This window comes from Ischnura elegans, chromosome 11 (genome assembly GCF_921293095.1).
Source record: "Ischnura elegans chromosome 11, ioIscEleg1.1, whole genome shotgun sequence".
Classification (NCBI taxonomy): Eukaryota; Metazoa; Arthropoda; class Insecta; order Odonata; family Coenagrionidae; genus Ischnura; species Ischnura elegans.
The window spans coordinates 6,903,072-6,917,518 of record NC_060256.1 but is presented as its reverse complement, the minus strand read 5'-3'; the positions used below and the strand labels follow the sequence as shown (position 1 = coordinate 6,917,518).

Sequence of the window (14,447 nt, the reverse complement as noted above, 5' to 3'; positions counted from 1 at the left end):
CAAACTGGCATATATTGGATACGACTTAGACAAAATCCATTTCCTGGTTCATAGATACACTGGTATGATTGATTCCTGATTGGGAGTAGTGAAAAATCTAAAAAAAATACTGTACACTCATGCGATGTTATCATCACTGTTCGTGTTATTTTATGTTAATTCGTATTTGTATTATTGGGAAAATAAATACTATTCTTTTTATCGGATGTGACACATTGGATGTGGCTCTGGTTTGTAGGCTCGTATTTAAATGATAAAATGGCAATTTGGCAAAGATTTTAAGTAAAATGGCAAATGACTATTGAGGAAACCAAGTTACAAGAGTTAGTATTCCATTCAGTCATAGAGAATTTATGTTTTATGATTACGCCTTTTTTATTTCGAATTTTTGTTGAAGCAGGAACCCTCCAGCGTTAAAACTAGATTGTGAATATCCTGTGTTCAGACTTTGTGATTCAGGTGCATATATTAAATTATGAAGACCATTTAACAACACAATGCCATGTCAGCTATCTGCAGAGATGAGGAAAACTAATTCCTGCCTTTCCCCGCTAGAATTTTATAGGCTAGGAAATTTATGAAAGAAATTTCTCGCTTTACAGCATATATCCTGCTGTGTTCGTTTGTAGTTAACGAAATCCATTTAAATGACGTTATTCTTTTATCAACCTCATCTTCTGAATTCGTTTTACACTTTTGGAACAGTAGACTAACCACCACTTGAGACTCCAAGCAGGCAAATCCCTCCTCACTCGCATTCATTAGATTAATATGCCCCAGTGTCTAAGGTAAGGCTGTCCTTTATAGGCAGTGGTAATGCCTCTCGAAAACGGTTTTAATTTCATGGTTGTGACATAAACATAATATGTATTAATGTGGTGCCTAGATACGTGCTCAGATCGAATGATGCATATAACTCACAATGCATCTACCTACGTCTTAAGCCATAATATTTGTTCCTGAAATTTTATGTTTTTTTGAATATTTAATTATTCATGGGCTTTACTAATTCCCATACTTAAACGCCTTGATGGCTATATGGATCATATACCTCTGTTCTATTAAATTACTGACCAACGTCTCGCTTCTCAGGTGATTGCCGGCTCGTGCAAATCCTGTCGTACAATTGGTTAGTTCTGTGAAGAATACACAATTTGGACCTTACTCTAATTGTAAGATACTCGTCATGTTTTTATGACAATAATGTTTTGATCACTTGGCACCACTTCGTTTGAAATGGCCGATTTTTCACGTTTTCTTTAATACGAATTTCATATCGATAATCTGATTGAAATTTGTTTTTTAACGAAATACGCTACTAAATACGCCAACCTTATGCCAGTTTAGGATTATTTCGTATATTTAGAACAAAATAAACAATGGTTTAAAAATCATAATCCCGGATTTATTGGGGACTCCACCAGTAGTCACCGTTTAGAGGAATATTTTTGCTTTTAGAAAGTACGTTTCTTTATCAGAGCGAAGATAATTATTCGCGTTGAACCACTGTTTACTTTAAAGCAAAGATATCCTAGTTGTTGATCTTCAATGGCGACAGGTGTAAGGAAATCCTACCATTAGCAAATGGAATGGGCATGCGTGCACTGAGGTCCGCCTAGCAATTGCGAAAATCCTTTTTTGTTTCGGGGAAGAACTGACGTATCATTTGTATATTTTTTGTCTCAAAAGTTCTCCATTAAACTGGCAAAAGATACACGGCTATTACCTCAGAATGAGGAACGAATCTCTATTGAGCCTTATTTTGAGTGATACTTCCTTAATTTTGAAATCCTGCAAATCATACAACGAAACCAAAAGATATGCTTCTTGCCAGATGACATTCTTGTTTATTAGCAGCTCAAGGCATCAATGATAAAATGATACCTTTAAGAAAAAATCACCCTGCTCTACATCGAAGGTTATTGGGCCGATTTCTTAAATTTATGTGCAAACGTAAATATCCGGTTACCGCGAACTTCAGATTAATTGTTCGATAACAATTGAAAGAGCGATTGTGTAACTTTACTGTCGAATGTTTTCCGGCTTTCGATCGAGAGTGCCTCGTGGTCAACGCATCACATGACGTTCGCCAATCGCTCGCAGCTGAGTGTTGGTATCGCATTTAAAGTTTTATAATATTTCATGGTCACGTTGGACCTCCCTTTTTGGAATAACGGGAAGTATGTATTAAATTTAATTTTTAAATCGGAATAACAATGTGTGAATGAGTAGTTAAATTACATAGATAACGGCAACTTGTGCTAGTTGGTCACTTAATGACACAAAGATGAGCAACTTTACATCTGCTTCGCCATGTCATATCGGCACAATGAAATTATCCTTTTTTCATGATTTGTTTAAACATTTGAGCAAACGTCGCCGCGCTCCGAATTAAATGAAACCTTATAGAGGACGTTATTTTTAAAATAGTGCAACCATGTTTAATCAAGCAAGCAAAATGGATAATTTGATTTCAATTGCACCGATATGACATGGCGAAGCAAATGTCAAGTTGCTCATCTTTGTGGTAAAGTGAACCAAACCAATATTGCTTAGTTAGATACGCTTTTCAAAACAACCACAGGCACTATCAGCCTTACTGCGCATGCGCACAACGGAAAAAAATCGCGAAACTATACTAAATACGTATAATAAATCCAAGTAAATCTGAAAGCATCTTAATTTTCGATGGCTTGGTGACGATCGTCCGTCAACAATCGCAGCGAACGCTCGAATAGCGCGATCTCAATCGCGAATGAACGGATCTCTGGCGATCGAACTTTAGCTATGTCAATAGCAGATACAGAAAAAACTCAAGGGGGGGCGCCAAATGTACCTTGAGTTACCTTTACTTTATCGTAATAAAAAATAATCATGTCACATTCAAAGTTTAAGAAGGTATTAATTGAAGTGATTATGCAAAAATACAAGACAATGCCATGTTATGACATTAAAAAAGTTAAAATTGTGGTTCTGCAATGTTTGGCAATACGGGCGGCCCCTCAAGGGGGGGACGCGCGCCCCCTATCTGTATGCGCCACTGTTAGGTACGTAATCGGCCCACATAAGGCAGTGGCACAACTTTAAATCTTGATGAGATATTAACACCGTAGTGGTTATTAATGGAAATGAACAACTTACATTTTTCCTCTATTTTATTTTTTTCCAATGCCTTAAGTTATTTTTGTTCATCAGCTCCCAGCTTATGCTGAAAGTAAAAACAGATGGAAGATAATGAATATTACCACGATGCCAATTATTTATTATGGTGAATTTTGATATCTTAAACATCTCTTGGCATAAATAACATAGTAATGTGACCACTTTTCACACGAGTAGCCTTGAGGGGTATATAAATTTTCTAAATCTAAATCTTTTATTATGCAGTATTATTATAATGTGCTTTGCCTAATATCTCATCTATCTTGCGGATCCCCGATATTCACTCGGACCATGAGAGGTCGAATTCACAGATGAATGGGAATTCCAAGTTGCAAGGGATATCATTGAGGCCGCCTCTAGGATGATAGCTCCCGCAATGTTCTATTCCACCAGCGTTATCTGGCTGCTTGGGGATCCAGCGTGTAAATCCTGTTGAGTCCAACGGCTCACCTGTAAGTAAATCAAATCATTCTATGAGGAAGTTGTATTTTTACACTATGAATCGGAAGAGTTTCATTTATCTCAATTACCCCCGAAGACTCTGTGGAAGCGAGGCTTGGACGTTGACAGCAGCAGAGAAGTCAAGAGTGGAAGCATTCGAAATGTGGTGCTATACATAAGATTGATGAGGATAAAATGGATTGACCGTGTGAGTAACCAGGAAGTGCTAAGAAGAGTGGGAGAAAAGAGAAGCCTCCTAAAAACATTAAGCAGAAGAAGGGACAACTTAGTTGGCCACATTTTGAGGCACGATTTTCTGATGAAGACAATCGTTGAAGGACAAGTGGAAGGGAAAAAGGGCAAGGGATGGCCCCAAATGAGTTATATAGGACAGGTTATAAAGGATGTAAAAGAGAATAAATATGTAGGTATGATGAGATTAGCGGATAGGAGAGAGAAATGGAGAGCTGCGTCAAACCAATCTTAGGATTGTTGACTAATGATGATGACCCCCGAAAACAGCTCAATGAGGCCTTTACATCGGGAGTTTAAACAATCAACAACAGACGATCATGCACACCCATGTCCTGGAAGGGGAGACCTATCCAGGCGTGACTCGAACCCGCGACCATCGGTATGGTAGGCGAGGACTTATCCCCCCCGACACAGGGGCTGACAAATATATATAGAGCTTCAGGGAAAACATTCAACCGTAGATTCGTTATTTGATAAAGATGGTAAACTTGTCACCGAAAATATTGGCAAAGCTAACACTTTAAATGCCCACTTCGAAAGTGTATACACTACTAACGATACTCAATTCAATGTAGACATCCCATGTACTGAGGATTTGATGGAAGAAATATCTATAAAACGTGATGGGATAACTAAACAACTACAATCGATTAAGAATAGTAAATCTCCGGGTCCGGAGGGAATACCCGCGCGTATCCTCAAAGAGTTAGCTCCACAGATCGCGCCTTACTTAGAGATCATATTCAAGAAGTCACTCTCTGAAGGGAAGTTACCGCCCGACTGGAAAATTGCAAGCGTTACACCCATTTTCAAAAAGGGAAACAGAAATGACCCAGGCAACTACCGGCCAATTTCACTAACATTAATTATAGGCAAGATACTTGAACATATCGTTGTTAGTAATATCATGACTTTCTTGGACAGACGTAACTTCCTCCATGACTGTCAGCACGGATTCCGAAAAAATAGATCCTGCGAAACACAGCTCGCGCTCTTTCTTCACGACGTTATAAAATCTGGTGAATCGAAAAGACAAGTTGATGCACTATTTCTAGATTTTAAGAAAGCTTTCGACACTGTACCTCACAACAAACTTTTATACAAATTACAGTCATGCGGATTAAACGAAACAGTTGTAAACTGGATACGCGACTTTCTCATAGATCGTAAACAAAGAGTAGTTCTTGACGGAATTAGCTCTGATGTTGTAAAAGTTACATCAGATGTTCCACAAGGAAGCGTAATCGGCCCCCTGTTGTTCATTATATACATTAATGATCTCTGCTCCCGCATTAGCAGTAAAATACGTTTATTTGCTGACGACGCTGTCATCTATCGCGAAATTAGTGATCACTCTGACTCTGAAATTTTATCATCGGACTTAAACAACGTTCATTTGTGGAGTCAAGAGTGGGGACTCGAACTCAATCTGAGCAAATGCATGGCGGTACATTTCTTGCGAAATTCATCCAACACTAACAATGTTTATGCAGTGGATGGCATTAACATAAAGGCAACAGACGAAGTGAATTACCTGGGAGTTACGATAACCTCGAACCTCACGTGGGGAACACATATAAAGAATATTTGCGGCATAGCCCTGAAGAAATTAGGATTCGTCAAGCGTATCGTGGGAAGATTTTCGGATGAGAAAGTAAAAGAAAGGTGCTATTTCGCTCTCGTCCGACCGCACCTTGAATATGCAGCGAGTGCATGGGATCCAGTGCAGAAAGACTTAATCCGCGAACTGAATAAGATACAAAGGAAGGCTGCGCGTTTCGTCAAAAACCGCTACGGGCGTACAGACAGTGTTACCCAGATGTTAAGCGAATTAGGCTGGGAGCCGTTGGAGACTCGGAGGCTGCGCGCTAGGCTTAGATTGCTTGAACAATTAAGAATGGATATCTTTAAGAGCGACACAGAGAACATAATCTTAGAGCCACACTATATTTCCAGGTCCGACAGAAGCGATAAATTAAGAGAGATTTTTTGCCCAACGGATAGATATGGGAATTCGTTTTTCCCCCGAACAATAAAGGACTTTAATAAACGCTTGTCCCAGCCTCGTTAGAGCACTTCTCTTTTTTTTTATAGCTGTAAACGGCTGGTGTCCTAACACCCTCTACCACACGCCTTTTAGGCGGCTTGCAGGGTATTATGTAGATGAAGATGTAGATATAATTGGTATTTTGATCATTTAAATTATTACAGAAGTTTTTCTGTCGTTCCGTATATACTCCTTCAATACTCCACGAACATCGACAAATGAGGTATCATTTTAAACGTCGAATCACCGGCTTCTGACAAAAATACAATCACAATCTCAAATTTCACTACATACCCATTAATTTGACTCAAAAGTTTCCAATTTTATATGGCGATTACTCGCTCGAGGTACGATATATCAACTCCACACATTTTTTATTCAAAACTTAAAAAAAAAAAGTTTTAAAACCCGTAAAATCCATAACAAAACAAAAGGAACTTAACATAAGCTTTCAAAAATGTCAGAAATAAAATCTAAGTGGTATGGAGAATACAATGAAAGTACTTTATGATGCACCTTCTTCTCTATTTGAAAACCCAATTATACCGTCTCCTTAACATGCTTATTCACTGAGTGCGTGAAAGTCCGAAATATTCGCTCGGGTTCCCTGTTTCTGTCTTATTTGCCGTTCCCAAAATGTTTAGACGTTTTCTATTTTAATATAATTTTCGGAAGATGAGAACGGATCGACTGAATGAGGTTAACGGGGTACCAGTCATTCATATAAAATATTCACCTCTGGCAGTAGTTATGGCATTCAAAGTCCGGTGAAATATATGGTTGGAACGGTAAATAGCGAGTTAAAGTTTGTCATCGTATTAATCTTCATCTATCTTCTGCTGAAAATAGTTCAAAATATGCGTGGTTGTTGCCGTATTTTCTTTGATAGAAACTCTAACGGCGGAGCTGAGAACTACTGAACAACCAGGGGATTCTTCCCGCAATTGTAAACTGGAGAACTTGCTAGAACTTCTGTCCCTATTTTCCTGAAAATAGCCCGAAATCAAGGGAAACAACACAGAAATGTTATTTGAAATTGTGTGCATGAATTTTGCCATTAAGAAAGAATCGTTAAGACGTTTCAGGGACACTATAAATGATTAATCAGGATTTCAAAGACTTCTGAAAATGGACCTTCCTTACCGATCGCTTCACAGCAGGCACGCAGCAGCAATTGGCTTCGGTATGGGGTTGTGTGGTATGCAGGTGCCTACAATAATTATTCGTTGCAACTTCGAAACGGAGAGCCTTACATTTCACGAATTGAACTATAAATTTCGTTTTCCGAAACGTATAATCATCGTTAATTTTTTCCGAAACGTGTGCGAAAGGCGAAGTTATTAAATTCCCATTTTTATGCAAGTCTTTCCCTGGCGAATTTTCTGAAGGCGGGGAATTTTTCCAATAATTTTCATGCCCAATGCATTCAGACGCCAATGAGCTTTGCGTTAAACTTTTTTAATCGCCACTTTACTTGCCAGGAAGCGGTGATCCTAACCATCCGGCTCACTCATTTCTTTGCCACAAACGATTGCCACGCTAAACATTGAACGAAGCGAAGTAACGTGCCTGGTGTGGCTTACGTATCTTTGTTATCTTATGTTTTTCTTTTCGGTAGAGCCATTGATACGATCGTCGGCATAAGCAGACCTTTGTTTATTACGAACCAGTATTTATCCCATTTGACTGTGATTCATATATTCACTTTGCGATTTGGCGTTTTTAGCGATTTATTTTTGACATTTTGTGGATATTTGGGAAACTAAATAATGGAGATATTTTATGATATCCTCCCATTTTCAAATAAAATGGACACTATGAGACCAAGCAACAAGATTGAGAAGATTCAGTATCGGTAATATTTTCAGTTGTTTTGTTATGGCACTCTTGGTCAGAAATTCGTAATTAACTTTCATTGACGAACAATTCATTTTCTTTAGGTTAGTATGGATGCTGTTTTACCTTTACTTTGCGAGACCAAATTATGATTATCGATTATTAATTAATCGATATTTTTCCACGAATTAGTATTTACGCATTGTGTTTTTCCTCGTACTAATACGTATTATCTACGTTCTAAAAACTATGGCTTTACAGTTATTGAGGAGGCTCGTGACCGCATACGCCTAAATTACCCGCTCTACTAATTGCAATCAAATTTTATTGTAAAATCTGCTCTTTTATCGAAAAAATTGAGACGCTATGGTCGATTAACTTTATCCGTCATTTGAGTCACTCCGTATCACGTTCATCATGAGGTTTTATTTTAACCTCATAACCAAGTTTTTAATTGTTTTCTCCTCTCACTCATGTATTTAAGATATAAAAATAGTTTAAGACCCAGAGATGGAATACACGGAGGCTTTATTTTTCATTCCCTGACTTCGTGACAACTTTTGCATTAATTACTATCTAAATTGCATAAAAAGTGAAAACATTTGCCCCATCAGCAGAGTACACAACACGGCAGTACTCACCAAAAACTGTGACCCACTCGCCTTCTTTCACTCTGTCGTGGAAGCCTAAGTAGGCATTGTCCTTGCCGCCCAATGAGCGGATCACATCGTACTCTGCCTCCGAGTTGATAATCGCCAGATGCGCGCCCTCACTGGCGCAAGTGGAGTAGGCTTTGTCCCATCCTCCAGGTCCCTTCTCGTGGCGCTTGTAGTGGCCCACACCCGCGTACAGATTGTAGCCAAGGGGAACCTTCGGAAGGACTGTGACGAGAGGACATATTTTGAAAGAATGAAGGACATACAAAATATACGGCAAATGCAGAAAGTCACTGTTTGACGTTTGCGGCTTGATATCGTGAACAGGAAATGGAAATTCACTTCCTACGCACCACATTTTACTTAATTTCCAACCATGATTTTGATAGAATCACGTCTTTATCAAGGTGCAAAAATGTGAATTTCCATTCCCTAAAAACGGTTAAATTCGATAGGATCAGAGGAGGCAAGTGATATAGGTGAGGGAAGGTAAAGGCAATAGCAGAAGTAAGAAATCCATGGTTTGAGGAGTGGGGAGGGATGGGAAAGGGTGGAGAGGGAACCGTTAACCCTTTCGATGCTGTTCAATCTCCGAAAGCCTTCTCCTCATATGCGGCGAAAAGGTTAAAAATGCGTTTCGTTGGGCCATGGAGTTGGTACTTCAAGGATGGGTGTGGAACACCCTCTGAAGGGTCGCAAATTCGGGACCCTTTCCTCTACGAGCTCACTCTCGCTGGCCGGTCTCTTGGACCCTCCGAGCGGGGGGCCTCCCTCCCGAAAAGTGACCGTTCTGACTGCAATTTGAAAATCTATCAATCAATGGAATCATCAAAAAATGGTTGTTTGCATCGCACTCCTGCCAATCATGCAATCAATTACGTCTTTGAACCGTGTTTCTGCGATGAGAAAAAACGATTTTGTTAACTTTGCAAAATGGCCAATTTCCGGAGGTCCGCAGTCACGTTTTTAGCGAAGTTAATAAAATCGTTATATTTCATCGCAGAAACACGGTTCAAAGACGTACTTGATTGGCAGGAGTGCGATGCAAACAATCATTTTTTGATGATCGAATTTATTTTCAAACTGCTGTCAGAGCGGTCACTTTTGGGGAGGGAGGCCCCCCACTCGGAGGGTTGAAAGGAGGGGCCAGCGAGGGTGAGCTCGACGAGGAAAGGGTCCCTTAGGGATTAGGGGCCCTTCGAAGTGCTTCGGCGCAAGTGCATGGCAGGGAGGAAGAAAAAGTGCGTTCACAGTGCAGTGAAAGGGCTAAACATCGGGTAAAACTGCCGTCATTTGGAGTATTGGAATTTTGGGAACCTATTTCCGTATTCAATAGAGTCCTATTTTACGATTCCAGTGATATGATATTAGTCGATTTGGATTAAATAGGCACGGCCATCGTCGCTTGATTTTTCATCTTGGAATTGAAGTAGGTATAACTTGAAAATGAATCGACTGTTATCGTTATTTTAGAATAGGAGCAGATTTGTTCACATTGGCTCTATGCTAGAAACATTTTCCAATTATTATGGATTAAATAAAAAAATAGGAATAGAATACATATTGACGCGTTTTTTTCAGTTGTACATTCTGGATTCAATTATGGAATTGTGTTAAACCGCGCTTACTTATACCTGGAAGCGTTTAGATAAGATGTTATGTAGCAACATACCGACAAGGAGTCCTTCGAGGTGAAACCTCTCCACGCCTCCCGAAGATTCCACCCTCTGCTCCACGTGCATTTTCAACTTATCGGGCAGCTTCACACTCTCACCCGTGAACGCAAAGTGCGTGTTCCAGTGCTTGGTACGATTCATCGCCGTCAGCACGCTGAACGACACGGTCATGTTGCCGCGGGGAAGGGTCCATTGGTTGGTGTCGCAAGGAAGCTGTGCCGCAGTGCCTTCGCAGTGGAGATGAAGAAGAAGATATGACAGTAAGACGCTCGACCAGAGGACGGTGCATGGACCGGCTGAGGACGACATTTCGACTCAAGAACACTCCAACTTTCTCGGAGAGCGAAGGCTGGCATGTGGCGAAGATTTCGTCCCGTCGTCGTGCAGATGCCTCCGAAATATATTTATCCGACCAAAAAAAAGCACTTCATTTTTGTTTTTAATCTTCCAGCGTAGCGTGGGAAGTATCACATTATTCTGTTTTGCTTTTTTTTCAAGCTTGTCGGTCTTGCACGGACGAGAGTGAAAATTCCAATGTTTTCTTGAGAATTCTCCGTCGACGACTCGCGTGGTGAGAGAGCGTTTTTCACGCATAGAGAAAAAGAGGCGAGTTGCTCAGTTAAAACATTGCCCGCTGCTTCGGTGAACTTAGGGCGAGAATCTGCGGCCATCTGTGGTTGCCTTACGCGCAGAGGAAATTTATGCGTGGTCTTATTCTTACAATTAGTTCTATTATTGTTACCTAGTTACTTGATGAATTTTAAAACGGACGCCAGAATAGGGGAAAAGGATGGGTAAAGATATTCATTTATAAAAGAACTGTCCTGAATTCAATAATTTCCTTTTTCCATTGTAACTTGCACATTAATAACAGTTATTATTATTATTACTATTTTTATTATTATACACCCAGGAGATGAAAAACACACTCTTGCGAACTTTTTGCCCCCTGTTTTGTTCGGACCAGGAGTGCAGTTAACTAGTGGGCTGTCTGCTTCAAAGCTGTTTCTTAAAACTGGGGGTCTTAGGATCAAATACCTTCATGATGGAGGTGGGAAAAAGCCCTCGGAACATCTCCTCCTTGGATTTGTGTTCTCATAATTCTTCCTTAAAACTTCTGCGTGTTCTCGTCATGCTAGTATCCCCTTGAGAAAGCGACCGCCATCGGTCGAGGCCACTCATAAATTGACGCGGCGACACGCCCAAAAAGTTCGCAAGAGTGTGTTTTTCATCTCCTGGGTGTATAATAATAAAAATAGTAATAATAATAATAACTGTTATTATTGTACAAGTTACAATGGAAAAAGGAAATTATTGAATTCAGAACAGTACTTTTATAAATGAATATCTTTACCCATCCTTTTCCCCTATTCTGGCGTCCGTTTTAAAATTCATCAAGTAACTAGGTAACAATAATAAGATAAACAAATCATAATTTGCGCCTGAAGATGAAGATAATTCATTGAAACCGGGTCGCGTTCTGTAAAAAAAAGTGGCATAAGTAATCGTGTGATATCCAGGAAAACTTATAATGGAATACCACAAAGTTAATCAAGAGTTAATTAATTTTCTTTCTCTCATTCCCTGCATAACATGTTGGGGGCATTGGCTTAAGGAATCCAAATCTATAACTATGGAGAATTTATACAAAACTGATTCACATGCTTGAGAAATTATTATTTTTTTCCAAAAAGCATACCATAAATTCGTTTATCATGATTCTTAAGTGGGCATTCGTTGGTCATTCGCCGAAGCACTTTCACCAACAGAGAGTGCAGACTGTGGAGTGTGATGCAAGGACCAATGCATGTTGACAAAAGAATCTTAAAAAGAAATAAGACGGAATATTAACGCAGGTGTTATTTGATAGTTATCAAATCATTCAATTGCGCACTTCAACAAGAGGCCCATTTCTATTTGAGGTACGCTGGACCGATGGAATCACTTCACGAATGAGTGAGCGTAAACAAGCGACCCTTGGTAATCTAATCTCTACTGTCAACAGAGGTGCTGAGCTGCGCATTACGTGTCGATACGTTCGAGAATGGGGAACTTGCATGAATTTTTTTTATTTCACAGGCGGACAGAAAATTATTTTCTGAATACAGCAAAGAAAACCGCATGTATTTCTGAGTTTTCCTTCGCGAGATATTTAATGATAAATATAACGAATTTTAAAGCGCGGGAAAAACTCCCTCACCCCCCAAGCCACTGCCGACGAAGCCTCGATGACGTCAAAGGTGCCTAAACATCACGCGAAGCTATTGATGTGATTGTTTGTAATAGTTGCCAGCAGTTGTGAGAGCTTCGTTTGTTAGACGTGTTGATTATTTTCTATTTAAAGATAAATATCCGACGATAGAGGCTTGGAAGCCCTCATATTTTGCATTATTTATAATATTAATATCTGAGTAAGGGCATAAAATATAAAACTGAGGCAGTTAAACCAAAAATTTTATAATACCTAAATAACATCGTTGTAGGAGTCTGAGCCACGATTATTGGAAGGGGGATACGTTAATTGTAAGTTGATGTTATCGACGGCATATCATTCATTTAAGTATGTAATTAGAACGATTTTGATGTTTACTAATGTCCGCTTAGCTTATATATACTATAACTTCATCCGTTTATTCGTAGGTACTGGAGAATTCGTCGTTTAGGACTGTCTGTGCTCGTATTATGGGGTGGATTTCAGTCAATGGAACTTTTGCTCGCTGATTGGAGACATCTAGGAACATTTTTGTGCCAAAATAGTGTTATTTTCAACGTGACATCTCCCGTTACGCTACTGCTAATAATCACAGTGCCAGTGGTTGTAATGCACAAAGTTTGACAAGGTTGAAAAATATCAGCCAAGAGTTATCAGTGTTCCATCGTGATTGAATTGTAAAAAGTGCTATTACGCTATCGATAAATGTCTAACAGTAGTGTAAAAATTGTCAGTGGCGTGCTAATCTCCGTTGTTCACCGTAGATATGACATTTCTTGATCACGCTATTGAAATAAAAACTGTGTGTGAAGTTTGTTATTCCATTATTTCAACGATTAGTAGTGAGAAAAGTCACCTGTGTCACTTGTGTGGGCTAATTTAAGGGTTTAAATCAGTGAATAAATAGTTGTTTTCATCATAACGAGTTCTTTTATTGTAAGTTGCACGTGATGAATATAAGAATGTGACAGTGACTTCCAGTTTTTGATAAGAGTATTTGCCTATTTCCCACTATATTTTTATGGTATATGCTAGTATATTGTTTATGGATTTACCTATATTATTGAAATAGGTTGTAGCTTGTGTGTGTGTTGGCAGCGGAACCGATTCGCGATCTCACATGTGGATTGTGTGCAGACTGTTTTGCTGTGAATTCGTACCGTAGGACGGATAGGACTACCTTCTCCGCTAATTTGGCGTTGCCAAATCCAACAGCACAGCTTACTCTAATGTCAACAGCACAGCTTACGATCGTTATCCTCCAGTATTACAAGTTTCTTAATTACATCTCGATTTGCCGCCGACGTATAGCAATAATTTGTCTTAAAAATTCCATGAGGGTCGTAGCATCAATTTTTGGTGTCCTAAAAAAAGGATGGTGTCCTAACACCCCATACCACACGCCTTTTAGGTGGCTTGCGGGGTATTATGTAGAGGTAGATGTATTTCAGGTGTACTTTTCGAATGAGTGACAACGTTATCATCCATTTTTCTGATAACTAAAATATACGAAGTGAAACGCTTGTACTTCATCATCCCGATGCCGCATTATTAATATCCCAAGTAATAATCTAGGCACAATAGCAATAGGAAAACTTGTCCAAGAATAACAGAACAAAATAAAGTGACGATGAGCAGCTAAATACTCCCTCAAAACAAATTTTACACCATGCGCTCAGCGTATTGCCCAACTCCCTACGGTTGTTTAGGCACCTATGACGTCACGCCTGGCCTCGGCAACGCTCGGGTGTCTTCGCGCAGTGGTCGGCATAGAGAATTTTTTCTCGATTTTAAATGCAATTTTTTTATTTCTTTTGATGTTGAATGGAGAAACTGAAGGTATTTTTGCGAGCTAATGTACCCATTTGACTTATTCAAAATAGTTTTTAGAGCAATCTACGACCCATGCAAGTTCCTCATTCGCTGCCATTGCACGAGTCAACATCTCGATTCAGTTTGCTTTGAAATTAAAGCTCGAGTGCTGACAAGAAAGCAGCAAACGAAAGGCTCCGTTGACCACGCAGCGCTCAGCAAAAATCCCTCTAGCATTCATTGCAATCCTTCAGGATGAGGTAACTTTGATTGAAATGGCGTAAATTGACCATTATCAATAAACATAGGTGGATCTAGGGAGTGGGGGGGGGGGGGGCAAGGGGCACGTG

At 39.6% G+C, this 14,447-nt stretch overlaps 1 protein-coding gene across 1 annotated transcript; it reads right to left on the bottom strand.

Moving 5' to 3' along the window:
- Positions 1–3,137: 3,137 nt before the first annotated feature.
- On the bottom strand, positions 3,138–10,437 carry LOC124167955 (hemolymph lipopolysaccharide-binding protein-like). The gene is made up of 3 exons (XM_046546024.1): positions 10,070–10,437; positions 8,383–8,622; positions 3,138–3,612 (listed from the first exon to the last, which is right to left on the bottom strand). The coding sequence occupies exons 1-3, from the start codon at positions 10,380–10,382 to the stop codon at positions 3,443–3,445; spliced, it is 723 nt and encodes a 240-aa protein (XP_046401980.1). The 5' UTR covers positions 10,383–10,437; the 3' UTR covers positions 3,138–3,442.
- Between the last annotated feature and the right edge of the window lie 4,010 nt (positions 10,438–14,447).

Coding starts and splice junctions, on each gene's coding strand:
- LOC124167955 (XM_046546024.1), bottom strand. CDS start 10,382: ATGTCGTCCTCAGCCGGTCCATGCACCGTCCTCTGGTCGAGCGTCTTA. Junction 8,623..10,069: donor CCTCGAAGGACTCCTTGTCG/GTATGTTGCTAC, acceptor CTCTCGTCACAG/TCCTTCCGAAGGTTCCCCTT. Junction 3,613..8,382: donor CGAGTGGGTCACAGTTTTTG/GTGAGTACTGCC, acceptor ATTTACTTACAG/GTGAGCCGTTGGACTCAACA.